Source organism: Dasypus novemcinctus, chromosome 12 (genome assembly GCF_030445035.2).
Source record: "Dasypus novemcinctus isolate mDasNov1 chromosome 12, mDasNov1.1.hap2, whole genome shotgun sequence".
NCBI lineage: Eukaryota > Metazoa > Chordata > Mammalia > Cingulata > Dasypodidae > Dasypus > Dasypus novemcinctus.
This window is the reverse complement of record NC_080684.1, coordinates 19,050,415-19,077,061: the sequence shown is the minus strand read 5'-3', so window position 1 is coordinate 19,077,061 and position 26,647 is coordinate 19,050,415. Positions and strand designations below refer to the sequence as shown.

The following is a 26,647-nucleotide window of genomic DNA, read 5'->3' as shown; positions in this document are numbered from 1 at the left end:
CAGGCACTGACATGGTAAAAGATGAAAAAGTCAGAGCCTCTACCTCCAAGTAGTCTGTCTAGTGGGAATGACAGATATACTAGCAGGTAACTGTATTACAATGGCCTAACGTAAACGGCATACCACATACCCGGTATTGCAAGAACTCAATGGATGGATAATTAGCATAATCTGCATGGGGAATATCAGAAGAAATTTATCTGAAACAAAGAATTATCTGAAAGAACAATCCTTGAACTGGTATCTTCATTTCCTTTGGACCCTACCTTCTTTGATTACTGCAACATGACTCCATTGATGATTATTTTATGTACATTAAAAATCTGCTTTTTAGGTCTCTTTGATGTTACTCCTGGATCTAAAACAACTCTACTTTGGTCTAAACTACCATTTCCACTTCCTCAACAATCTCTTTAAATGACACTCTTCTCCAGATTTGTGTCCTGAAATCTTCTATTTCTATTGTACATATCTCTCCTGGCATTATTTATTTAACTCCATGACATCAATGACCATCCATATGTTTATGTCTCCCTCATGACCATAGAACCATGCATCCTATGGGATGCTGTAAATACATCTCAAATGCAAAGTATACAACACTGAGCACATTTACTCATGTTTTCATTCAATGAATATTTTTTTAAATACCCACAGTGAACCAAGGACTTTATAAAATCTATTCTCCATTATATCATCCCATGCAATTTTTTTTCAATTTTCAGCCTTTGAGTTCCTTTTCTAAAAATATATATTTGTATTTAAAAAGTTGTAAACTTATAAAGCATTTGTGCACATGTATAGAATTCCCACAGAAAAACCTTTCACAAACACATCACACCATTGTGGATCATTTGTTACAGATTATGACATAATATCATCAAGTGTACATTTGGCATAGTTTTCCATACCTCTTTATTATTAACACAGGGCATCTTGGGTATTGATGAAAAAATATTACAGTATTGCTGTTAACTATAGTCCATAGGTTACATAAATTGTATTTTTCTCATGCTTCTCCACATTTCCACCACACTACAATAGTAATGTACATTCATTCTAGATCACAGAAGGACATTCTTGCATTTGGACTAACAACAATTGTCATCACCCTCAGTTCACTATGTTATTCAGTTCCTAAATTATTCTCTAGCTTTCTTTCAAATGACATTTACATCACTAGAATATCCTTTTCAGCTACAATCCCATTTATAAACCAGCTTCTACTTATTATGTCTTACCATCAAATCTATCCATTTCTACACATGTACATTTAGGTCAATTAAAGCTTAAACATCAGTACACTGTCACAGCCCTCCACTTATCTACTAATAACCTATACTCTAGGAATTAACTCCATGCATTTATTCTTTGTATTTAGCTCATAAATTTAGTGGGGAGTGGGGTATATGGAAACTTGTTATATTTTTTATTGTAACATTTTGTGTGACCTATATATCTTTAAAAAAATTGTGGCGATGAATGCACAATATTGTGATTGTATTAAAACATTGATTGTACACTTTGGATATATTGTATCTATCCAAAATCAATAGAACTGCTTTGAAAAAAAGAAACCACCACCTACCATCAGGTCTTGAAGAGGCTTTCCTATATTTTCTTCTAGGAGCTTTTTGGTTCTAGCTCTTATATTTAGGTATTTGATCCATTTTGAGTTAATTTTTGCATAATGTTTGAGATAGGGGTCTCCTGTCTTTCTTTTGGATATGGATATCCAATTCTCCCAGCACCATTTTTTGTTGGACTGTTCTTTCCCAGCTTTGGGGGTTTGATAAGCTCATCAAAAATCATTGACCATAGATGTGACAGTCTGTTTCTGAACCATCATCAATATGGTTCCATTTGTCTATGTGTCTATCTTTATGCCAGTACCATGTGTTTTTACCACTGTAGCTAGGTAACATGATATAAGTCCAGAAGTGACTGTTATTCCTTTTTAAGATGTTTCTGGCTATTCAGAACCTGTTACATTTCCAAATAAATTTGATAATTGTGCTTTCCACTTGCTTAAAAAATGCTGGTGGAATTTTTATCAGGATTGCATTAAATCCCTATATCAATTTGTGGAGAACTGACATCTTAATGATAGTTTTCCAATCCATGAGCATGGAATATTCTTCAAATTTTTTAGGTGTATTTTATTTATCAATGCGATGCATTGTAGTTTTCTGAATACAAATGCTTCACATACTTCGCTAAGTTTATTCCTAAATATTTGAATTTTTATTGGCTAATGTAAATGAAAGTTTTTCCTGACTCCCTCCTCAGATTGCACATTATAAGTGCATAGAAACACCACAGATTTTGTGTATTAATCTTGCATCCTGACACTGTACTAAAATTGTTTATTAGTTCTAGCAGTTTATTAGTTCTAGTAGTTTTCTTGCAGATATTTTGGAACTTTCTAGATACAGGATCATATCATCTGAAAATAGCAAGTTTTACTTCTTCCTTTCCAATGTGGATGCCTTTTTTTTTTTCTTGCCTGATTTCTTGAGCTAGAACCTGTAGCACTACATTGAACAACAGTGTGACAGGGACACCCATGTTTTTTCCTGATCTCAGTGGGAAAGTTTTCAGTCTTTTACCATTGAGTACAATGTTACCTGTGGGGTTTTCACACATGGCCTTTATCTTGTTGAGAAAATTTCCTTCAATTCCTAACTTTTGTATTATTTTGATCAAGAAAGGATGCTGTATTTTGTCAAATGCCTTTCCTACCTCAGTGAATAGGATCATGTGATATTCTTTGATTTATTAGTGTGGTGTATTATGCGATCGATTTTCTTGTGTTGAACCACTCCTGTATGCCTGGTATAAAACCCACTTTATCATGGTGAATAAAATTTTTAAATGGCTATGATGTGGACCACTGACCACGAGGTGCAGCGGTGCTCAGAGATGTGTTCACCAAATGCAGTAAATGTCTCGTGATGATGGAGGAGGTTGTTGCTGTGGGGGGATGAGTGGGGTGAGGGGGGTGGGGGGTTTATGGGGACCTCATTTTTTTTAATGTAATGTTGGAAAAATAAATAAAGACAAAAAATGTGCTGTTGTGTCCAATTTGATGTACTTTGTTGAGGATGTTTGCATCTGAATTCTTTAGAGAAATGGGTCTGTAATTTTCTATTTGTGTAATATCTCTGTCTGGCTTTGTTTTTAGGGTGATATTGGCTTCATATAATGAGTTTAATAGTGTTCCTTCTTGTTCAGTTTTTTGGAAGAGTTTGAGTAAGATTTGTATTAAATATTCTTTGAATGCTTCGCAAAACTCACCTGTGAAACCAACTAGTCTTGGGCTTTTCTTTTTGAGGAGTTGTTTGATGACAATTTCAGTCAATTTACTTGCGTTTGCTTTTTGAGGTCTTCTATATCTTTTAGGGTCATTGTATGTTGTTCATATGTTCCTAAGAACTTTTCCAAATCATCAACATTGTCTAGTTTGTTGGCTTACAGTTGTTCATAGTAACTTCTTAAGATCTTTATTTCTGTGGAGTCAGTAGTAATGTGTTTGTTTTCATTTTTTATTTCATCTATTTTCATCATCTCTCTTTTTTTCTTTGTCAGTCTAGCTAAGGGTTTTCAATTTTGTTAATCTCAAAAAACCAACTTTTGGTTTTGTTAATTCTATTTTTGTTGTTGGCTAGATTTCATTTATTTCTGCTCTGATCTTTGTTATTTCATTGCTTCTACTTGCTTTGGGAATAATTTGCTCTCCTTTTCTTCCCCCCAGCTGTGTAGTTAAGTCACTGATTTTAGCTCTTCTTTTAATTGTAAGCTTTGAGAGCTATAAATTTACTCCTCAGCACTGCCTTTACTGCATCCCATAGGTTCTGAAATGTTGTGTTCTTGCTTTCATTCATCTTGAGATATTGATTGATATCTCTTGCAATTTCTTCTTTGATGCACTGATTGTTTATGCGTGTGTTGCTTTTACTCCATATTTTTGTGACTTTTCCATTTTTTTGCATCTTGTTCATTTCCAACTTTATCCCATTATCAGAGAAAGTGTTTTGTTTATTTTCATCTTGCTGGCTTTATTGTGATTGGCTTAGTGACCCAACATATGGTCTATCCTGGAGAATGACCTATGAGCATTTGAGAAGAATGTATATCTTGCTGTTTTGGGGTGCAATGTTCTGTATATGTCTATTAGGTTTAGCCCACTTGTCCTATTATTCAATCTTTAATGATCCTCTGCCCAGATGTTCTTTCTGATGCTGAGAGTGGTGTACTGAAATCTCCAACTATTATTGTAGATATATCTATTTCTCCCTTCAGTTTTGCCAGTGTTTGCCTCATGTAATTTGGGTCATCCTGGTTAAGTGCATGTACATTTATGATTGTAATTTCTTCCAGCAAATTGTCTGGCTTACTTATGTATAATGTCCTTTCTTGGCCCTAATAACAGTTTTGCTTTTAAAGTGTATTTAATTTGATATAAGTATAGCTCTCCCAGCTTTCTTTTTTTTTTTTTAGTTTTTGTAACTGCATGCATGGAATATCTTTTATTAGCTTTTCACTTTTAATCTATCAGTATCCTTGGATCTAAGGTGTGTCTCTTATATCTGATAGATAGCATATAAATGGCTCATATTCTCTTATCCATTCCATCAGTCTGTGTCTTTTTATTGGGGAGTTTAATCCATTAACATTCAAAGTTATTACTGTAATGGCAATTCTTATATCACCTGTTTAAGCTTCATGCTTTATCTGTCATATTTTATTTTCACCAATCTTTTGACACTTTTAGTTACTTTTACTGATTTAATCTTCATTTCTAGACTCTCTTCCAAGCCTTTCTCTCCTGTCTTTCCTTTTCAGGCTGCAGTACTCACTTTAGTCTTTCCTGCAAAGTCAGTCTCTTAGTTACAAACTTTCTCAGTTTCTGTTTATCTATAAACATTATAAAATCATCTTCATTTTGGAAAGACAGTCTTGTCAGATATAAGATCCTGACTGGCAATTTTTCTTTTGCAGTATCTTAAATAAATCTTATCAATGCTTGCTTGTCTCCATGGTTTCTGAAGATAAATTTGCACTTAATCATATGGGATATTCCTGGTATATTATGTGCTTCTTTTCTCTTGCTGCTATCAGAATTATCTTTGTCTTTGCTACTTGACATTCTAATTAGTATGTGTCTTGGAGTTGGTATTCAGATTTATTGGGATGGGTGTACACTAAGATTCTTGTATGTGGATATGTATGTTCTTCAATATGGTTGGGAAATTTTCTACCATTTTTTCTTCATATATTCCTTCTGATATTTTCCCCTTCTCTTCTGCTTTCTGGAACATCCATGACCTGAATGTTTGCATGTCTCTTGCTGGCTATTAGCTCCCTGAGATCTTGTTCAATTTTTTTCCATTCTTTTGCTCATCTGTTCTTTTGTATGTTGGCTTTCAGAGGCCATGTCTTCAAGCTCACCAGTTTTTTCTTCTGCCTCCTCAAATCGGCTAATATGCCTCCAGTATATATATTTTTAGTTAACTTATTGAAGTATATCACTCATACATAAACATACATAAACAATAAGTGTATAATAATAGTTGCGAACTTACAAAACAAACATGTAAAACATCATACAGGACTCTCTTAACTCACCCTACCACCAATAACTTGCACTGTTGTTAAATTTTTTAAATTAATGATTAAATGATTAAAGAGCATGTCACAATATTACTACTAACCAAAGTATTTTTCCCCCAACCAACCCTATTATTATCTTTATATCATTTATATATGAACATACATAAATAATTAAGTGTATAGTAAAAGTTGTGAACTTACAAAGCAAATACGCATAACATCATACAGGGGTCCCATACATCAACCCTCCACCAACAGCTTGCATTGTTGTGAGACGTTTGTTAGAAATTATGAAAGATTGACAAAATCTTACTACTAATCATAGTCTTTATCAAATATTTCATGTGTTTTTCCCCAACCCACCCTATTTTTATTTTTTAAATATATTTTTATGACAGAAGTTGTAAAGTTATAAAACAACCATGCACATATGCAGAGTTCCCAAACAACACCCTTCCATCAGCACACCACACTGTGGTGGTAAGTTTGCTACAGATAAGATAATATTATCTGATTATTACTATGACCATAGTGAACATTTGGCTCACATGTCCATAATGCCTTTTTACCAACACAGTTCATCTTTCACATAGATATAAGAATATTATTACTACTAACCACAGTCCATGGGTCACTCCAGCTGTATTTTCCCATGCTTCTCCACATTCCCAACATCCTACAGTAGTGATATACATTTTCTCTAGCTCACAAAGGACACTCTTGCATCTGTATTATCAACCACAATTCTCATCCACCTCTTGGTTTATTGTGCTATTCAGTTCCTAGGTTATTCTCTAGCATTCTGTCAATTGGCATTTACATACCTAGATAACCATTTTCAGTCACATCCCCATTTATAAACCAGTTGTTACTCACTGCATGTTGCCATCCACTCTATACATTTCCTCACTTTTACAGTAAAGCTAATTGAAAATTCTACATATCTTAAACATCAGTAGTCCACTCAGTCTTTCTCCTATCTCCTTTATGAATCTACCACCTACAACCAGATCTTGAATGTATTTTCCTACAATTTCTTCTAGAAGTTTTATGGTTCTTGATTTTATTTCCAGGTTTTTTATCTATTTTGGGTTAATTTTTGGATAAGGTGTGAGATAGGGGTCCTCCTTCCTTCTTTTGGCTATGGATATCCAATAATTTCTGCACCATTTTTTGAATGGATTGTTCTGCCTGAGCTGTGTGATTTGACAGGCTAATCAAAAATCACATGACCATACATGTGAGGGTCTGTTTCTGAACCATCAATTTGATTCCATTGGTCTATTGTCTGTCTTTAGGACAGTATCATGCTGTTTTTTTTTTACCACTATAGCTAGGTAATAAGATTTAAAGTCTCAAGATGAGAGTTCACTTTTCCTTTTTATGATGTTCCTGGCTTTTCAGGACACTTTACCCTTCCAAATACATTTGATGATCATGCTTTCAGTTTTTTTCTTTAATTCTGGTGGAATTTTTATCTGGATTGCATTGAATCTTTATCAATTTGAGAGGAATTGACATCTTAATGATATTTAGTCTTCCAACCCATGAGAATGGAATGTTCCTCCAGTTATTTAGACCTTTTTTGATTTTCCATTAACACTGAGTTGCAGTTTTTGAATACAAGTGCGTTACATTGTTGGTTAAATTTATTCCTGACTATTGAGTTTTATCTGTCATATTTTAATTTCAGCACTTTTGACACTTTTGGTTACTTTTATTGATATAATCTCCATTTCTAGACTCTCTTGCAGGCATTTCTCTCCTGTCTTTTCTGTTCCAACTCTAGTACACCCTTTTGTATTTCCTGAAATTCTGGTCTCTTGCTTAGAAATTCCCTCAGTTTCTGTTTATCTGTGAATATTTTAATCTCACCCTCATTTTTGAAAGAGTCTTTCTGGATATAAGACTCTGGCTGGAAGTTTTTCTCCTGTGTATCTTAAATGTATCAAATCACTGTCTTCTTGCCTCCATGGTTTCTGGTGAGAAATCAGCACTTAATCTTATTGGATATCCCTTATATGTTATGCATTGCTTTTCTCTTGCTGTTCTCAGAATTCTCTCTTTGTCTTTGGCATTTGACATTCTGATGAGTATGTGTCTTGGAGTTGGTCTACTCAGATATTTTCAGATGGGAGTACTTTGTGCCTCTTGGACATGGATATCTATGTCCTTAATAGGGTTGGGAAATTTTCTATCATTATTTCTTCAAATATTCCCTCTGCCCCCTTTCCCTTCTCTTCTCCTTCTGGGACACCCATGTCATGTATGTTTGCATGCCTTTTGCTGTCATTTAGTTCCCTGAGACCTTGTTGAATTTTTTCGGTTCTTTTCTTCCTCTCTTCTTTTGTATGTTCACTTTCAGAGCCCATTTCTTCAAGTTCACCAATCCTTTCTTCTGCTTTCTCAAATCTACTATTACATGATTCCAATGTTTTTTAAAATTTCATTTATTGCACCTTTAATTCCCATAAGATCTGCTTTTTTTCTATGTATGCTTCAAATTCTTTTTTTGTGCTCATCCAGTATCTTCTTAATATCCTTAATCTCTTTAGCCACTTCATTGAATTTATTAAGGAGATTTGTTTGAACATCTATGATTAGTTATCTCAACTCCTTTATGTCATCTGGAGGCTCATCTTGTTCCTTTAATGGGGCCACAGCTTCCTGTTTTTTGGTATGTATTGTAATTTTTTGTTGTTGTCTTGGCATCTGGTTTACTAGAGATTTATTCTGGGTTCAGTTTTTCTCTTTAGTTTAAGGCTTCTTGCCCTTTCTCCCTTGCTGGTTGTGCAGTAGCAGCCATGCATGTAGTTGGTGTTGTAAATTGTGAAAGCTCAAGCTGCCCTCATTGTGCCTGGGAACAATGAAGCTTCTACCAACTTTCTCCTTTTCCAAGGGTAGGGACAGAGTCACAGCTGTGTGGAATAATCCAAGTCATGCAGGCCTAGACTGTAGTTGCCCAGACAGACTGATAAAGTTTCTTTTCTCCCCTGCCTAGGGTGGGGATGGAGCTGCAGGTGTGGGCAACAATCTATGCAGTGTATGTCTAACATGACCACAGTTGTCCTGGTAGACTTCTGATTTTCAATCTCTGCTGGCTAAAGTTAACTGCAGTTACCTGAATAGGCTGGTGCAGGTCCCACCAGCCTCCTCCCTGCCAGAGGTGGAGCAGAAGCCTAGGCTAGGCTGCATGCATGTTGAGCTGGGTGAAAGAAACTGGTTCTTACCTTCATGAGATTTTCGGTCAGCCCGGCTTCCCCTCAGGCTGGGGGCAGTCAAAATGGTGACCACTGGCCTCTTTAGGACTTGGGCTGATTCACACCCCATCTGTTCCTGGGGTTTTATCTTAGACAGCAAAGTCTACCAATCAGTAACTGAAATCAACGACCAACCACCTCTTCCTCTTCTGTTTCTGGGAAATGGAGCTTCCAATTCCATCCACAGAATAGTTTCTGGTGCGGCTTGTGCTGCCAGAGTGGGATAATCACTAGTCTTTGCGGCTTGGCCAGTAATTTCCCAGAGAGGCTGGCACAGGTCCCCACATCTTCTTCCCTGTCAGAGGTGGCATTTGGACCTAGGTTGGAGCTGCAATCTGACCTGGATGGAAAGAAACCGGTCCCCACCCACCAGCACTGGGATTTTCAGTCTCCATTGCTTCCCCTCGTGCCTGGCACAGAATTAAGATGGCAGCTCCCCAGCTTCTTTCTGACTTGGACAGGCTCAAACTTCAGCTGTTCTCAGGATTATACTTTAGCCTGCTGAATTTACTTAACAGTAGCTGAAATTGGTGCCCAATTGCCTCTTCCTCCCCTGTTTTGGGGAAGTGAAGCTTTCAATTCCAGCCATGGAACAGTTCCTAAGGTGGCTTGTGTCTCCAGTGGTGGATGTGCACTGGACTCCATGGCATGGAGAGCTCTACTTACCAGTCTTCTCTGCAGGTGGGCAGTCTCCTCCTTCCATTCCTTCAAGTATGTTGCGGGATGTACTTCTAGTCTCCTGGAGCCTCCAAACAGGTGCTTCAGCTAACTCCAGAGAGCTTTGGGTATTTACTAACTGCCCTGTAGCAGCAGCTGACTCTAGTAGCTCCTTACCCCACCACCGTCTTGCTGGTTCTCCTGCCTCCAGTATATTTTTTATTTCATTTATTGTGCCTTTCATTCTCATAAGACTTGCTATTTTTCTATTTATACTTTCATATTTTTCTCTGTGCTCACCCAGTGTCTTCTTAATATCCTTAATCTTTTAGCCATCTCATTGATTTTTAAGGAGATTTGTTGAACATCTATGATTAGCTGTCACAAATTCTCTATGTCATCTGGAGACTTATCTTTTTCCTTTAACTGGACCATGTCTTCCTGATGTTTGGTTTGGATTCTAATTTTTTGTTGGTGTCTTGGTATCTGGCTTACTAGATGTATTTTTTATGGATGCAGTTTCTATCTTTTGGGCTTTCTTGCCCTTTCTCCCTTGATGGTTGTGTAGTAGGAACTGAGGATGTCTTTGGTACTGTAATCTACAGAGGCTGAAACTTCTCACATTGCCCCAGGAACCAATGAGGCTTCGCCCACCTTTCCCCTCTGCCAGGTTTAGAGACAGAGCTGCAACCATGTGTAATAATCCAAGTCATGTAGGCCACAACCATCTGTAGCTGCACAGAGAGACTGATGGAGTTTCAAGCTCCATTCTCCCTTGTCTGAGTTAGGGATCAAGTTGCAGGTGTGGGCAGCAATCTATGCCATGCAGGTCCCAAATGACCACAGTTGCCCAGGTATATTGACATATCTCTGACCCTTCTCCTCCCCTGCCAAGGCTGGGGATGGTCGGACCCTCTGTAGTGCCCAAAAATCTAATCCATGTGGGCCAAATGTACTTGCTCTGAGAGGCTTGGAAACACTGCCCCCTCTTGTCCTATACAGAAGTGGATGGATCCACAGACACCCAGCAGTTCAGTCCCTGTAAGTCCTGGAGAGGCTGAGGAAACACCAGCCCCCTCCTCTCCTATTTGGGGGTGGGGGTGGATCCACTGGCATCCAACAGTCCAGTCTGTGCAGACCAGGCCAAAAGTGCCTGCCATTGCCCAGAAAGGATGAGGAAATGCATCTCTTCTTGGGGGTAGGGATGGAGCTACAGGTGTCATACTATTCAGTATATGCTGGCTAAAAGCGCCTGTCGTTTCCCCAGAGGTGGGGCTGGTGCCTAGGCTAGGGCTGCAGTCTGATCTCTGTAGAAAGAAGCCACTCCCTACTATCATTGTGGTTTTCATTCAGCCCTACTTTTTAAAATGGCAGATACTGGCCTCTTTCTGATTGGACAGGTTCACACTTGAACTTCTCTTAGGATTTCACCATAACCAGCCAAATGTACTAATTAGTAGCTGAACTCTGTGGACTTTCTCCCATATTTTTGGGAAGTGGAGCTTTCATCTCCAGTCACAGAAAAGCTCATTAGGTGTCTTGCACCGTGAGTGGAGGATGGGCACTGGCCTCTGTGGTGTGGAGTGCTCTACTTAATTGACTTCACTCCAGAAGGGCAATCTCCTTTCATTCTTTCAAGGATGTTGCGGGATTCTCTACTGGTCTCCTGGGCCCTGACTACTGGAATGCCTTACTCAACTGCCATCTTGCCCTCATCCTTTAACTTATTTTTGAGGATACTGAATCTTTCCTCATCTATGTCCTGCCTACTGATATTTCTACCAAAGGTAGTTTTCATTTTTGTTATGATGTGTGTATTAGTCAGCCAAAGGGATGCTGATGCAAAATACCAGAAACTGATTGGTTTTTATAAAGGATATTTATTTGGGATAAGGAGCTTACAGATACCAGGTCATAAAGCATAAGTTACTTCCCTGACCAAAGTCTATTTGGAGCAAGATGGCTGCCGACAGCTGCAAGGGTTCAGACTTCTTGGGTTTCTATATTCCTGGGGCTTGCTTTACTCTGGCTTCAAGATTTCATTTCTGGGGCTGGCTTCTCTTTTTCCTCCTTAAGGTCAGCTGTAGACTATTAGGTGAATGGCTCTGTCTCTTTCCCCAGAGCTCTGGTTTAAGACTTCAGTATCAAACTCCAATATCAAAACTCCAACATCAGAGACCCTTGCATCAAAAGCCCCAACTCTGTCCTTAGCCGTGCCTTTTATCTTTGAGTCCCCACTCTCCAAGGAGTAGGAACTCAATGCCCTAATGACATGGCCCAATCAAAGCCCTAATCATAACTCAATCATGCCCAGGTATAGATCAGATTACAAGCATAATCCAATATTTTTTTTTAATTTATCAATTATATCAAACTGCTACAATGTGTTTGATTTCTAGCATTTCTTTTTGTTCTTTCTTAGATTTTTCATCTCTCTGCTTACATTATCCACCTGTTCTTGTATGTTGTGCACATTTTCATCATATCCCTTAAGATAATTATCATAATTATTTTAAAGGTTTTGTCTGATAATTCCAAATTCTGTGTCATATCTGAATGTGGTTCCGATGGTTGTATCTCTGTTCTGACTTTCTGCCTTTAGCATGAATTGCAATTTTTTTCTTTAAAGTTGGAAGTGATGTATTTGGTAATAGAAACTGAAATAAATAGGCCTTTTGTGTGGATTCTGTAGTAATCTTTCTAGTAGTCAGGTTACACTTAATGTTTGCTGTAGGGGAAGGAGACAGAGGCTTCGTATTCCTACACTGTCCTTGCCTTTGTCTCCCTTGTTGTCTTTAAGCTTCCCTAAGAACCTCTCCTCAGATAGACTCTTCATTCTGGTGCCATTTCAGTGGTAAGGTGGTGGAAAAAAAGAAGAATCGTAAAATCTTGTCATTAAGTTTTAGTCTTTATAGAGCCTGTATCTCTGGAATATAGCCTTCAGTATTTAGCTGGCAGCTTAGAAAGATGTCCTAGTCAGTAAGTCAGATAGGATTAGCTTAAATATCTTTTCAGGTCAATTTTGAACATGAATCTGTCCTGGGCCTGTGTGTGACAATCGAGATTATGAAGGAAGTGGGATCTTTACAAAGCCCTTGTTCTTCTGAGTATGTCCATCCCTGCCACTTTTTCCCCCAGCTTCTGATAGGTCTATTGCTTCCTCCAGCTGTTACCCATTACACCAGGTGACAGTGGTTAATATCTTTTCTTTTATATTCTTTAAATAGATACCACCATGGAAGTTGCCTCAGTCCTGAAAACACCCACAACACAGGTTAAACAAAGACAAGCTTTGTGTTAAAACTTCAGGAAATTACCGGACTGGTCAAAACACAGTCCCACACTTCTTTCAGAATTAAGTCTACATTGCCCTCTCTTATACCAGAACTTGCATTAGAATTGTGAGATACCATTTTCAAGGTCATCAAGTTTTTAGAATTATTTGTTATGAAGAGAAATATAATTTATACAGATGTTTGCACTTGGAAATTGAGTGCTGCAATAACAAATACCTATACAGGTAACTGGTTTCCGAATTTGGGAGCTGAGAGGTTTTTGTGTACCATGATAGAGAAACGTTAAAATATCTGAATGGACAGTTAGTAGAAACTGGACTTTGAGGATGCTGCTTGGGATTGTTTAAAAGGAATTAAGGAATGAGTTATCAGAAATTGGGAAAATGTGGATCCTTGATACATAATTGCAGAGATTCTATTTACAATGTGGTTTGCAGTTACTTGGAAAGCAGAAAGTGTACTGAATAAATTTGCTTATTAAGAAACCTAAATAAATTAACATATATGACATGCTCATATGTTTGAATCATCAGTTTTGTTATTTCTAAATATTACCCAATTTGATCTATAGATTCGTTATAATTTCCATCAAAATTCCATAAAGCAAATTATAGAAATTATCACAGGTTCTGCCTACAGGCTAGGAGTGGATATTGTATATGAAGTAAGAGAAAGCATTAGAGATCCCTGGGGACATCTTAGAGTCCTGCCTGCCGCATACATGGCAAAGGTCTTCTTCACAAGTTATAATGAATTCTTACAGATTAGTACTAAGAAGACAAAATTAAATAAACATGGGCAGCATATTCCAAACAATCATTGTATAAAAAAGATACATAATTTGACAATAAATACATAAAAAAAAAGATCAACATCATTCAAAGTTAGGGAAATGCTAGGTAAACCACAAGCTGTTCCCAAAAACTTGTATTAGTCAGGTTTTCTAGGGAAACAGAACCAACAGGAGATATCTATAAATATTATGATATTTTATAAAATTGTCTGATTGTCTCATGCTACTCTTAGAATACAAAAGTTCACATTCCATAGGAAAGACTGCAAACTGGAAACTCCAATGAAGGTTTATTACAAGTAGTAATAGGTTAATACAAGTAGAGACAGGAATTCTCTTTTCTGACTGCTGAAATCATCACTTCCTATTTAAAGGCCTTCAGATGATTGGAGAAGATGTCTCTCCTTGCAGTAGACAATCTCCTCAGTTGACTATAAATATAATTAGGAGTAGATTAATTTACTAATGATTTAAGGCCAAGAAATGTCTTCACAGTAATAATTAGACCCCTGTTTGCTTGACCAAGATGACATAGGAGCCTAACCATCACAGTCCACCCCTTGTCCACTTGGCAATCATTCACATCATCTTAAGCCATACTTAATCTCTAAATAAAAAAACACCTGACATATTTTTTGCCTAATAACACTCTACTGCTCTGCGCAAAACTTTAAATATATCAAAACTCTCCAGAATAGGGTGCAAATCCTTGGGTAGTATTCACTCTTAAATTTGTTATTCTATAACTTAAATATTATGACATAAAATTAATATGACTTACGTGATATGAAAAGGGGATAAGATAGGCAATAAAATAAAGATCTTTTATGTATAAAGCATATACTAACCTACCCATAACAAAACAAGGAAGAAATATTTATTACCATTACAGTCCTTGTTTCCCTAACTGGTCACATGGTCGTAGTTTGTACTTCTCACTACCTTCTTCCACTACTCATTCCATGTCCCCACAAGATATTTAACTATTGGTTCTGGCAACTTTATTTATAATAGCCCAAAATAGGAAATGACATATATGTCCACCAGCAGGTAAAAGAATGAAATGTCATCAATGAATCTCAGAACTAGTATGCAGAGTAAACAAAAAGCCATACAGTAAGTACATGTTATATGAGTTCATCTATGAAACTCTAGAAAAATATAAATTTGATTTTAAATTACAAAAAGCAGATCAGTTATTACCTGCACCTGCTATAAACTAGGCCCAAGATCACTGGATATGCTAAACTCCATTGCATTTCCTCATACAACCAAACACATAGGATATTTTAAAGTTATAACATTTGACTAGAACAAAAACACTAAATGCCTTGTAATACATTTCACAGAATGTGCGAAAGAAATCTAAAATTAAAATTCCAAAGTATTTCTTAGGGATATTATATGCAGCTAGCTAAATGGAGATATATAACTTGTTTATGAATTGAAAGACTCAGTTTGTAAAGGCATCAACACTTGTCACCTTGATCTATAGATTCAATCCCAACCAGAATTCTAGACATTTTTTGCTGTCCACAATGTGATTCTACAATTTATGTGATAATACAAATGTTAGAATGGTCCAAATTCTCCAAAAAGAATAAACTTTGGAGGAACCCAATGTTACCAGATGTATAACCTATTAGAATGATATTATTAGTACACTGTGTTTTTGGAATAAAAATAAACAAAATGGTCAATGGAATGAAAGTAATTTTCAAAATAAAAAGACACATTTTACAGTCCTATGTATGTATGTATGTATTATATATCTATCTATCTGTCTATCTATATATTTATACAGTTATCTGGTTTATGATAAAGATGACGTTTCAGTGCAGTGGGGAATAAAATAGTGCTTGGGCGATTGCAGTTCCATATGCAAAAAAGAATGAACTTTGATCCTTATTATACATTATGTACACTAGCCAATTCCGTAAAAACACAGAAGAACATTTTTGTAAGTTTAGAGTAGAGAAAAATTTATTAATTGAACATAAAATTTCAAACTATAATGGAAGAAGGAACACTGGACTGTATTAAAATTAAAATTTTTGTTCATCGAAAGACAACACGAAGAGAATGAAAGGCAATCACGGAATGGGAGTAAGAGAGGTGTTCAACTTCATTAGTTACCTGGAAAATGTAATATACAAACAAACGAAAACATATTTCACCCAACAGATACTAAAACGAAAAGAAATTTAAAAATCATAGTGTAATCACAAAATCAATCAACTGGAACTTTAATACACCAAAATCGAAAAGTGCTGGAATCTATCTACTAAGTTGAAACATATGCATAGTCTATAATCCAGCAAAGATAGCCTTGGTTATACACTCAAAACAACGAACACCTCCTTCACATAGAGACAAAAAGAATATTCATAGCTACACTTTTCATAATGATTGGATACCAAAAACTGCTCAAATATACATCAACCACAGAATGGTTCAATAAATTGTGTATTCACACAAAAGAAATCTATTCGGCACTGAAGAAGGTCAACAATGTACTAATACACATAACAACATGGGTTGTACAAGTAGATTCTGGAGTGAATGATATCAAGCTATACTGTACAAGAACAAAAGAAAGGCAAAGTAATCTCTGGAGTTAAAAGTTATGATAGTGAACTCTCTGACAAGGATGATATTTCACATGGGGCACTTGTTTTGGTTGTTGATTCCTTAATGTTGGAGTCTCTGAGAAAATTCACATGGTGTACACTAAGAGCTGTGCATTTTCTCTATTATGTTATACTTCAGTAAAAATAATAACAAAGAATGTTGAAAATCTCCTTGGTAATTGATAGTGCTCATTTTATAGAACTGAGTTCTATTCAATGAGAGAGGAAAAAATGATTCCTGCTTAGAAACATTGAGAGTGATCAACAAACGTGTTCAATTAAAATCTCTATGAATAGAAAGTATGAAAAGATAATATGCCAAAATATGGGAAGTTAAATTATTTTGTAAGGCATCTCACAGCATTTCATATCATGAGCAATCAGGAAATTCTACTTAATGTGAACTCACCAGATATCCAGTTGCATGCAGTTCTAATCTAACTCCTCCTCAACTCTATCAATACTTTGCTATTTGTAACATTGTAAACATTTTCCCAGGTTTTTCCTCAGAGCTGCAATCACCAACTACTTTCCCAGGCTGTAGATTCAGGGATTCACTAGAGAAGTGCCCATATCATATTTTATGGAGAAGAAAACTCCAAAATGATCCTCATGTTCTCATTAGATGACAGAGTAAAACTGTGACATAGAATAATCTCACAGCAATGAAGTGGGAGCTTCAGGTGGAAAAGGCCTTCATTCTGCCTGTGGTGGAGCTGATCCTGAGGATGTGGAGACAATGTGCATGTAGAGAAGACAATCAGAGAATGGAACAAAGCATGCAGACCAGGTGCCATAAGAGCAGGACAAAGGGAAGAGAACAGCTTCGTAGAAGTCCAGGTTCACTGTCAGAGGGAGGATACCTGCTGTGTATAGCACGCACAGGTTATATGAGTTCCACACAAATTGCATATACAGCTTACTATTCACTAATTTTCTTAGAGCACAGGATAGCTGATAGCAGCATTATGGTCATGGGCCACTGATGAGAGAAGGCAAACCACTGTTGCACCAATATGAAACTCAGAGAAAACTTGAGCTAGAAAGTCCTTCTCACACATGGTTTTATTCTGAGATAAGAGGTTTATCCTTCAGGTTGGGCAACAGCAGAAGAGAAGCAGATATTCAAGACAGCACAAAGGAGTGGAAAAGGGAGATTCAGCAGAGTATGGATGCAAAACTCTTTTTCATCCCAATGAGATGAGACACATTAAAAACTGTGTGGACACTATAGACAGGGCAGAAAACCCTAGGAATTCATCATCCAGAGACTTAAATCTTTGCAATGTTCATAAGCCATTTGAGCATGAATCTCAGCCAAGGTGCAGGCAGCATCTATACTCCAGTTCATTATACTAACCCAGGACAACTAACAAAAGGATGGTGGACAACGCCCATCCCAAAAAACAAAGAGCATCTACAACTTCAGGGAAGAAACTTCCACCCATCTGCTTCATGAAATCTAAGACCCCTCTAAATTGGAAGCAAAACAGGCATCACCATCCCCAAATTCTCAAGTTTTAGGAATGAATGAACATAAAGGGGGAATGAAACTATGGACTAAAGTAGACTTATTATTCTAGTAATGGAAGAACTTGTAAGATTGCCATAAAGGCAGTGATCACCATTGGTTCTGAGGGAAGGGACAGGAAAGAAAAGGTGTAACATAGGGTATTTTGGGGACATTGGAATTGCTCTGCAGGGCATTGAAATAACAGATACAGGCCATTATACTTTATGCCAAAACCTATAAAATTGTGTGGTGCAAAGTGTAAACCATAATGAAAACTGCTTACCACGGTTAGTAGGAATACTTCAATGTGGATTCACCAATTGTTACAAATGTACCACCCTAAAGAAAGATGTTGAGGAAGAGTGGGGAGTGGGGAGTGGGATATGGGGGAATCCCCTATATTTTCAATGTAACATTTATATAACCTAAAGTTTCTATACATTTTTTTTAAAAATTAAAAAAATAAAGAAAATAAAACACTATGTATAGGAAAATAAAGGGTAAGGATATGCAGCCAAATTAATTTTCTTTAGGGTAAGGACATGCAGTAAATTAATTTTCTTTACTCCATGAAATTAATATTTCATTAGTTTCCTGTAAAAGTTGTTAGTATTTATAATTTCAAATTCTAATTAATATTTATTTCAAAATATGTGTATTAATATGTTTTACAAGTTCCTCTGTGTTACAATTAGGTTGAAAAATTAGTTGATTTGATTTTTAACTGTCTGGGTATCCATTGTGTTCTTACACTCTGCTCTGGATATGGTAAACCCTGAGTATAAACAATGTACATTGAGTTGGTGCCAGTTTGATTAAAAAATTAAACAAATATGAGAATATTTTTAAAAAGGAAAAAGATTTGAAACATTTTATTAGAGAATATATAAAGCATACCATATAAATAATTGTTGAACTGTGACATCCTAGAGGAAATTACTTTTGGCCCAAAAGGTGAAAAACGTATTTTTTTTCCTGAAAAGGCTAAATATATCTTCAGACCAAAAATGAACTTGTAGGCATAAATTATTTTTATTCGTAAGAAATTTAGAAAAATTTACAGCCGTAGAGTATACATAAACATGCCAATAAGAATGAGCATTAAGGAAAAATTACTTTTTAAAACATTACCTCTTATATTTTGTAATTGGGTAATCAATAAACTTCAGAATATTCAGGGAAGTAGAGGTATAGGCGTTCTACAGGAGGCATTTTGGGGCTAGTGTGTGCCTGGGTGAGAAAGAGGACAACATGAAGTGGGGGGCAAAGAGAGGGAAGGAGAGGGCCACCAATCCTGCCTGTTAGACACTTAGCTGAGAACTCGCTGAGCTCCCCATATTTTAGGCCCCTCCCACGTCCCTTTCATCTTCAATTCTTAAATCTTTTGCCTTAAAGTGGAGTTTTGGGGGAAATTTGTCATTCACTGCAGCCTGAAGTTAAGTTCCTGGGTTAGTGCCTGGATCAGGCACACCCCTCACTTAAGGCAACCTGATGTTCTGCACTGCTCAGCTGGTCTCAACTTGTAATTCCTGTTTTTCCCTTTCTGACTCTTTTGCTGTTCACTAAAACATGCTCTTTTCCTCCCCAAACTGTGTTTTCTCCTCTTACATCCTAACATCCTGCTCAAAGACCAAAATATTCTTTTGCCAAATTGTCTATGTAATGAAATCATAGCACTGATGTTTCTTTAAATTTACTTTCTAAGGATGGTACAAGCTCAATTCCTGGGAATCCCTTATACATCCCTCATTTCTGGGTTGTCCTACCTCCCTTGGGTGCTGTTCTGGGCACAGGACTCTCTGTTCCACACACTTCACTTACCTAATATTGCAGCTCCCTCACAACCCTCTTTTCTAAACTCAAGACCAACCAGCTAGTTCTATGTTCCCTACTCTGATGTTTTAGACACTTGGTGATTTTATTCCATGTTGCTCATTGAAATTCACAGAAAAATGAATCAAGATGATTATGACACAATAATCCATGGAAAAGGATTGGATTAATATTGTTGTTTGATACTTTGCTTTGTCTATAAACAAAAATGAATCAGAACCATAATTCTTGATATCACCTCCACATAGCACTGCGAATTTTTTAGTTAAGTTTCTGAATCCAGTATCAGGGAATAACAGGAAACTCTCCTATTGTCCACGCATCAGGTAAATTGCTGTAGTAAATTATTTACACATCACTTCCTGTGTGTGGTTAGTTAATTGGAGATATTTTTTCAAGGTCCTTCTCACAGCTGCTTTCACCTCATTATTTTTTAGACTATAGATGAGTGGATTCACTAAGGGAGTAATTACATTGTATTGTACAGAGAAGATCAACTCCAATGGTGATCCCGAGGTTGGCATAAGATAGCGCAGGAAAGCTGAGCCATAATACAGGAGCACTGCAGTGAGGTGGGAGGAGCATGTGGAGAAGGCTTTGCCTCTACCTGAGGAGGAGGTGATGCTCAGGATGGTAGAGACAATGCAAGCATAAGAGACAATGATCAGTAAGCAGGTTCCAAGTGCATGTAGGACACTGGAGCAGAGCAGGACAATAAAATTAGTGGTGATACTTGAACAGGACAGAGGGAAGAGTGAGGGCAGCTCACAGCTGAAGTGGGGGATGGAATCGTCTTCACAGAAGTCCAAGTTCATAGCAAGAAGGGCATTGATAAATGCATCCAGAAATCCCAGGCCCCATGACCCCCACACCAGCCCCTTACAGAGCTGGTTGCTCATCATCTGTCCATAGTGTAGAGGGTGGCAGATGGCAACATAGCGGTCATAGGCCATCGCTGAGAGCAGGCAGGCTTCTGTGCCCCCAAACTCAAACACAAAGAAGACCTGTGCCAGGCAGCCTCCAACAGAGATGGTTTTCCTCTGAGAGAGGAGATTCTCCAGAAGCTTTGGCACTGTGGCAGAAGAGAAGCAAAAATCCAGGAAGGAGAGGTGACTCAGGAAGAAGTACATGGGTGTGTGGAGCTGAGGATCTGTCCTGATGACCAGCAGCATCCACAGGTTCCCCATCAGGGTCAGGATGTAAATTCCCAGGAACAGCACAAATAGCAGAGCCTGGATCTGAGGGTCAGCAGACAGTCCAAGGAGGACGAAATTGCCGATGGTACTGTGGTTCCCCAAGGCCATTTAGAAATGCCGCTCTCTAGAAATAAAATAAGTATAGCCCTGCAACCGCTATTGTCCACATTCATTGCATAGGCTGTCATCCCATTAACTTTATAGATGCTTTCACTGATTCTTTTGAATTCTTTCTTCATGTGCAATTTGCTGCTTCAGTTCTGAAATTTGAGACATCATACTATGGGCTATAATCTATATCAAAGATTGCTGAGGAAATTCACAAAATTTCCCAATCTGGACCATAACTCAGTTTCTTACCTGCCATTGAAACTGTGGTCAACAATATTCCTAAAACTTTGTAGATTCTAGTGGACTTTCTAGCAGGATCTTCCAAAACTGTTTTTTTCTGCAGTTACTCCGTCTTTTACTCCAGCTAAAATCTACCCAGCGTGCATAACTGCGTGATGGTATTAGTGATCTTCCTTAGGTTTTTCACAGGGCACTTTCACAAACATTTTCTATTTCATAGTTTAGACATGCCTGAAATATAAAGGCCTTAGCATTTTTGTTTGCAAGTATGCATATGTTTCTTCGTGTGTGTGTGGTTTTTTTAAATGTATTTGGAGGATGGATAAGAAGGAATAAAGGAGGAATTTGCATAATCTATTTTGGTGGGTAGAAAATTGAGTATCAGTAACTTGACCAAATTGAAAATTTGGACAGTCAAAATTTGATTCCACTGTGAATGTTTCTGGGACAGGAGGTCATAATACTGTAAAGAATCTTCTGACCATGGTTTTTTCCTCGAAATCCTTTATCATCTGTTATCTATGATTTTCATGGTAGTCTACCTACTACCCTACAGAGAGGCTAATGCTGAAGGCAGACTAGAGTACTTGCCTCTGATCACCCCATGGGCATCTCTCACTCTCTCTGCCTTTTCTCAAGCATCTGCATAGCTTGGAATGCCCTCTCTTTCAACACAGGTCTCATTTACATTTTGGCTCACACTGAAATTACAATTTCTTTCTGAGATCTTACTTGAACACTTCTCTCTCTGAACTCACTATGATATGCAGCAATAGGAAAGCTATTGTTTACTGAGTGCCTGATAAGTGTTAAGCATACCTAAACCATAGTGTTCAATCCTCAGAGAAAATTGGGGGCAAATCATCATCTTGAGACTTTTCAAATAATGAAACAAAATATTTACATATATTTCTAAGTAATTAACACCATCATTCCAACTCTCATGTCTCTGATGGCAAAGACCATGCTTTCTCTATAATGACTTTCTATCTCACTACTTAAATACTTCATAGAAATTGCTATTTTTTCTCCACATTATGATCTAATTCACAAGAAACAACTTTCATCCTAGTATGCCATCACATGAGTCACATGACCCACTCTTGCTACCATAGTTGGTGTAGTATGTGTGTTTCTTTTTTTCTTGTGATCAGTAGTTGTATTGTGCAGTATTTTGTATCCATGACACTTTATCCATTCAAGGGAATTGCATATAATAGAATTCCAATGAGTAAATCTTAACTGCAAGAAATAGTGAAATGAAAAGTACAGACTCTACAGCTAATATTTTTTGGTGAAAGAATCCAGATCCTTAAGCTCAGTAAAGACTCACACTATGAAGTGGAAAGTAAAGGAAAAGATATCTTGTGTGTGTGTTTTATGTGTGTGTGTGTGTAGGGAGCATCAGATTGTTGTAGCAATGGAAGGTTAGACAGTGGACTTCCCTGATGTATCGTCATCTACCAGATCCTTGCACCTGAGTCTTCCCATACTCCCTGTTCAATTTTTGAGTTTACTAGAAAAGACACAACTTAAATCTACAACCATGCCCATCAATCTGTCCTTCTATTCAATCATCCATTCATTCATTTTGTAATTCATTCATCCCATTCATAATCCTCCTTTGTATTTGGTAATTGTCATATTATCTCTCCAAAAGCCCATTTTTACAGAAAACAGATATTTGGAGATTGTCTGCTGTTTGTCAGACTATGTTATGCATTTGAGAGGAAGACATCTTTGTATACAAAGAAATTTGACTGTTATATAAATATTTTTTGTCTTTTAGAGTTTCTCACCCCTCCTTAGAATCCAGGGTTAAATTCTCTTCTTATGCTTTTTACTCATGCCTTGCTTGAACCCTGAATTGGGGCTCTACACTCAGATTGTACCTTTTCAAGAACTCCCATGCCTAGCTTGGTAATTTCAAACACCGTCTGACCAGTCCTTTGGATTTTTAGCCTCCCCTGTAATATCGACCTTTTTCCTGAGACCACAGATTCTGATATGAGTGTTGTTCAAAATCTCACCAACAATTTTTAATCTGGAGATGCAGTCACCTGCCATTGTCTTTTCTACACATTTCCCAATGTTAATATTAAATATTTATACAACTTTGTTTCCGTCAAGAGCTTCTTAGTTTCATTTTACATCTCACTTCTACTTAGTGGGTTAATACATAGCATAGATGGCTCAAATTAACTCTGCTTTAGTTCTGAAGGTGAACAACGAGCTGAAAAATATCAATATTAAAGATCACCTCTATCACTACATTGTTCAAGTCCATTTGGGAAAAAAAATGTCAGTTGTATCTATCTACACTAGCAAACCCTAAGACAAAAACAAGAATTAAAAAAACAAAAAAAGAAATTAAGGCCACTCTTCAAGAATTTGAACATATTTGTTTTAGAAAAATCTCTGTGAATTAGCCAGGTAATTGCTTCAATTCTTGTGAATTTATTCTTTGTCCACGTTATTTTCACCTACCCTTCCAGGAGGATCACAGTGCCTTCAATGACAATGAAGTTTGAGTGACTCGGCCCAGATTCCTGGTAGTTAGAGAAGTGATGATCTGTATTCTTAAAGGGAGAATAGGGATCAATGCAAAAGTTAGTATTAGTTCCAGTGACTCTATGATAGGGAAACTGGCTTTACCAATTTGCACTGGAATACACATTAGAACACTTCTGTATAATATCACTTTACAGATCAGCAGATGTTGAATTTCTGGGTTATATTAAATGTAATACCATTTTACTATCTATTCCACTGTTTAAACTAATACAACAGCAATTCAAAACAATCACAATATTAAAACTTTTAGGTTTAATGATTAATGATGGTGATGATAGTGATGCTGATGACATTGAAGAAAATAATACTAGACAGATGTTACGTGTGTTAACAGGGAAGTGGATTTGGCTCAACTGATAGAGCATCTGCCTATCACATAGGAGGTCCAGGGTTCATGAGCTGGCCCTTGCACAGTGCTGATGCACTCAAGGAGTGCTGTGTCTCACAGGGGTGTTCTCTGCATAGAGGAGCCCCATGTTCAAGGAGTGCACCCAGTAAGGAGAGCCGCCCCACTCGAAAAAAGCACAGCCTGCCCAGGAGTGGCACCGCACACATGGAGAGCTGAAACAGCAAGATGATGCAACAAAAAGAGACACAGATTCTTGGTACCACTAACAAGAATAGAAGGGGACACAGAACAACACACAGCAAATGGACACAGAGAGCAGACAATGGGGGGCTGGGAAGAGGAGAGAAATAAAAAAAATAAATCTTTACATGTGTTAACATACTTATTTCTCACACCAGTCTTATGAGATAGTGGCCATTTGTAACCTTTAACCTTCTTCTTTTAAACATACGCATGACTGAAGCAGAAAGCAGTAAAATAATTTGCCCAAAGACAAAGTATCAAAGGGTAGAGTTTGAATTTGAGCCCAGTGTTTGGCGAGTAATTTATCACATCCTTTCCATGGGGACAGGTAGCTGGGAAAGACTCCTTGAGTAAGCCACATAAAACATCAGATTCTTAACACCTTGTCAGCCTCAAATGTAATTAATTTTAAAGTGTTAGTTCACTTCAGCAATGCTAATGCTGGGATTGATGAGTTAATTGGAAGAGAAAAGAAAGAGATCCCAGAATTCCTGTGTTCTTTGAATTGGAAATTTTTCTACATGTCCAAAAATGGGAAGATATGGATCATCAAAGACAGTATAAATAGTAGGGTTTCAGGGAGGTCCTTGGACTGGGGAGTAGTGGATGGAGTAAAAACATCACTGAATATAGTTGTTTCCTTTAGTATTTGTTATCTTTAAATCCTCTATTTGCTACAACATTTACATTATTTTCATCAGTTTTGAAGATTGAAGGAATTAGTAATAAATGAAATGCAACTTTCTATGGCATATACAAATTGTCCCTAGAAAATGACCTACAATCTACCACATACTCTGATGTATTCTCCCCACTCCTCTCCCAAAGATTATGCTCCTGCTGCTGGACCATGCTTTCATTGTACTTCTAGAACTTGGAGTAATTCTGAGTTTGAACACAGATTGCATGAAATCTTTAATCCCAATGCCCAAGGTAGTCACTGAGGCCAGAGCAATTTCCCCAGGTAGCTGTTCACAGTAAATGAACTCACAGACCCCACTGTTCAGAAAATGTAAAAGTCTGTCCAGATTTTTGGGGTTCAGTCTTCAGCACATAGAAAATGTACAAAAAGACTCCTGGGGAAAAAGATGCATTTCAGGGAGCCAGAAGGAGCCCTCACTTAAGGAAAGGAATGAAGTGATCAGAAGAGATGCAGGGAAGGGGGCTGAAGGGGAACATCAGTCAATAATAGAGGACATTACCCAGCTCAGGGATTTTCTGGCTCATAAGATTTGCTGCAGTGCTGATCTTCTCCTGCGGCCACTCGTCTCTGTGTTCATGAGGACTAAGTACAGGAACTTCAAATGAAGTTTTTTTTTTCTATTGGAAAATCCCAGTACTTCAGAAGCTTCGGGGCTCATATTCTTTGAGTTCTGGCTGGGTCCTGTCTTTCCTTCCCACTTGCCTAAAGGTCTAAAATTCTCAACAAAGGTGAGAGGGACATCTTTTTGATAGTTTAGTGCCAACTACAGGGGAATCTCTTTACAGTTTTGTCTTTCTAAATACTGTGCTAGGAGAAACTGTGAAGTAAATGATTCACACTTTAAACTCTTAAAAAGGGCAGGTATAGATAAGGCAGTTAGTAATTGGCTGGCTGAGCTGACAGTCCAGGAATCAGAGGAGCCAGTGTCCTTTATTCTCTGGAGTAACAGCCTGAATTCCAACTTTAGATCATTTATTAGACAAGCTGAAATTTGTATAACCCCCTGGAGATTCTATTTAGTAGAGTATTTTAGCTGCTAGGAATACCATACAGTGATTTAGCTTAAACAATGGGAGTTTATCAGCTTATGGTTTTGACACCAGGAGAAGTCCACATTTGAGGTATCATAAAGGTGAGTCTTTCTCCTTAGAGACTGCAATTCTGGGCTGACAGTTTGCTGTCCTGGCTCCTTAGCTTCCCCATCACATGGTCATGCACATTGTGGCATCTTTCCTTTTTCTTCTCTGGGTTCCTTTGACTTCCAACTTTTCTCTGTTTCCATCTTCTCCATCTGTAGTTTTCTCTATAAAGCCAGTAATGGGATTAAGACCCATCCTGAACAAGTTGGGCTGCACCTTAGCTAAAGTCCCCTCATCAAAATGTCCTAGTTACAATGGATTTCCATCCATAAGAAGGGTTTCAGAACATGTTTTCCTGGGTACAGAAGGCCAAGCCACCACAGTCCACCCTTTGGACCACCAAAAGACATACTCTTCCCAAATGCAAAAACATTCATTTCATCACAACATCCCAAATCCTTAAGCAATGTTAGAACAAAGTCTCATCAAAATCATATCTATAATAGAGAAGATTGGGGGAAAAACACACCAAATGTAAGATAAGGCCTCTGATTAGT

At 37.4% G+C, this 26,647-nt stretch overlaps 1 protein-coding gene across 1 annotated transcript; it reads right to left on the bottom strand.

Moving 5' to 3' along the window:
• Positions 1-19,939: 19,939 nt before the first annotated feature.
• LOC131280788 (olfactory receptor 8S1-like) lies at positions 19,940-20,899 on the bottom strand. The gene has a single exon (XM_058309274.1). It carries the CDS (start codon positions 20,897-20,899, stop codon positions 19,940-19,942), a length of 960 nt encoding a protein of 319 aa, XP_058165257.1.
• Between the last annotated feature and the right edge of the window lie 5,748 nt (positions 20,900-26,647).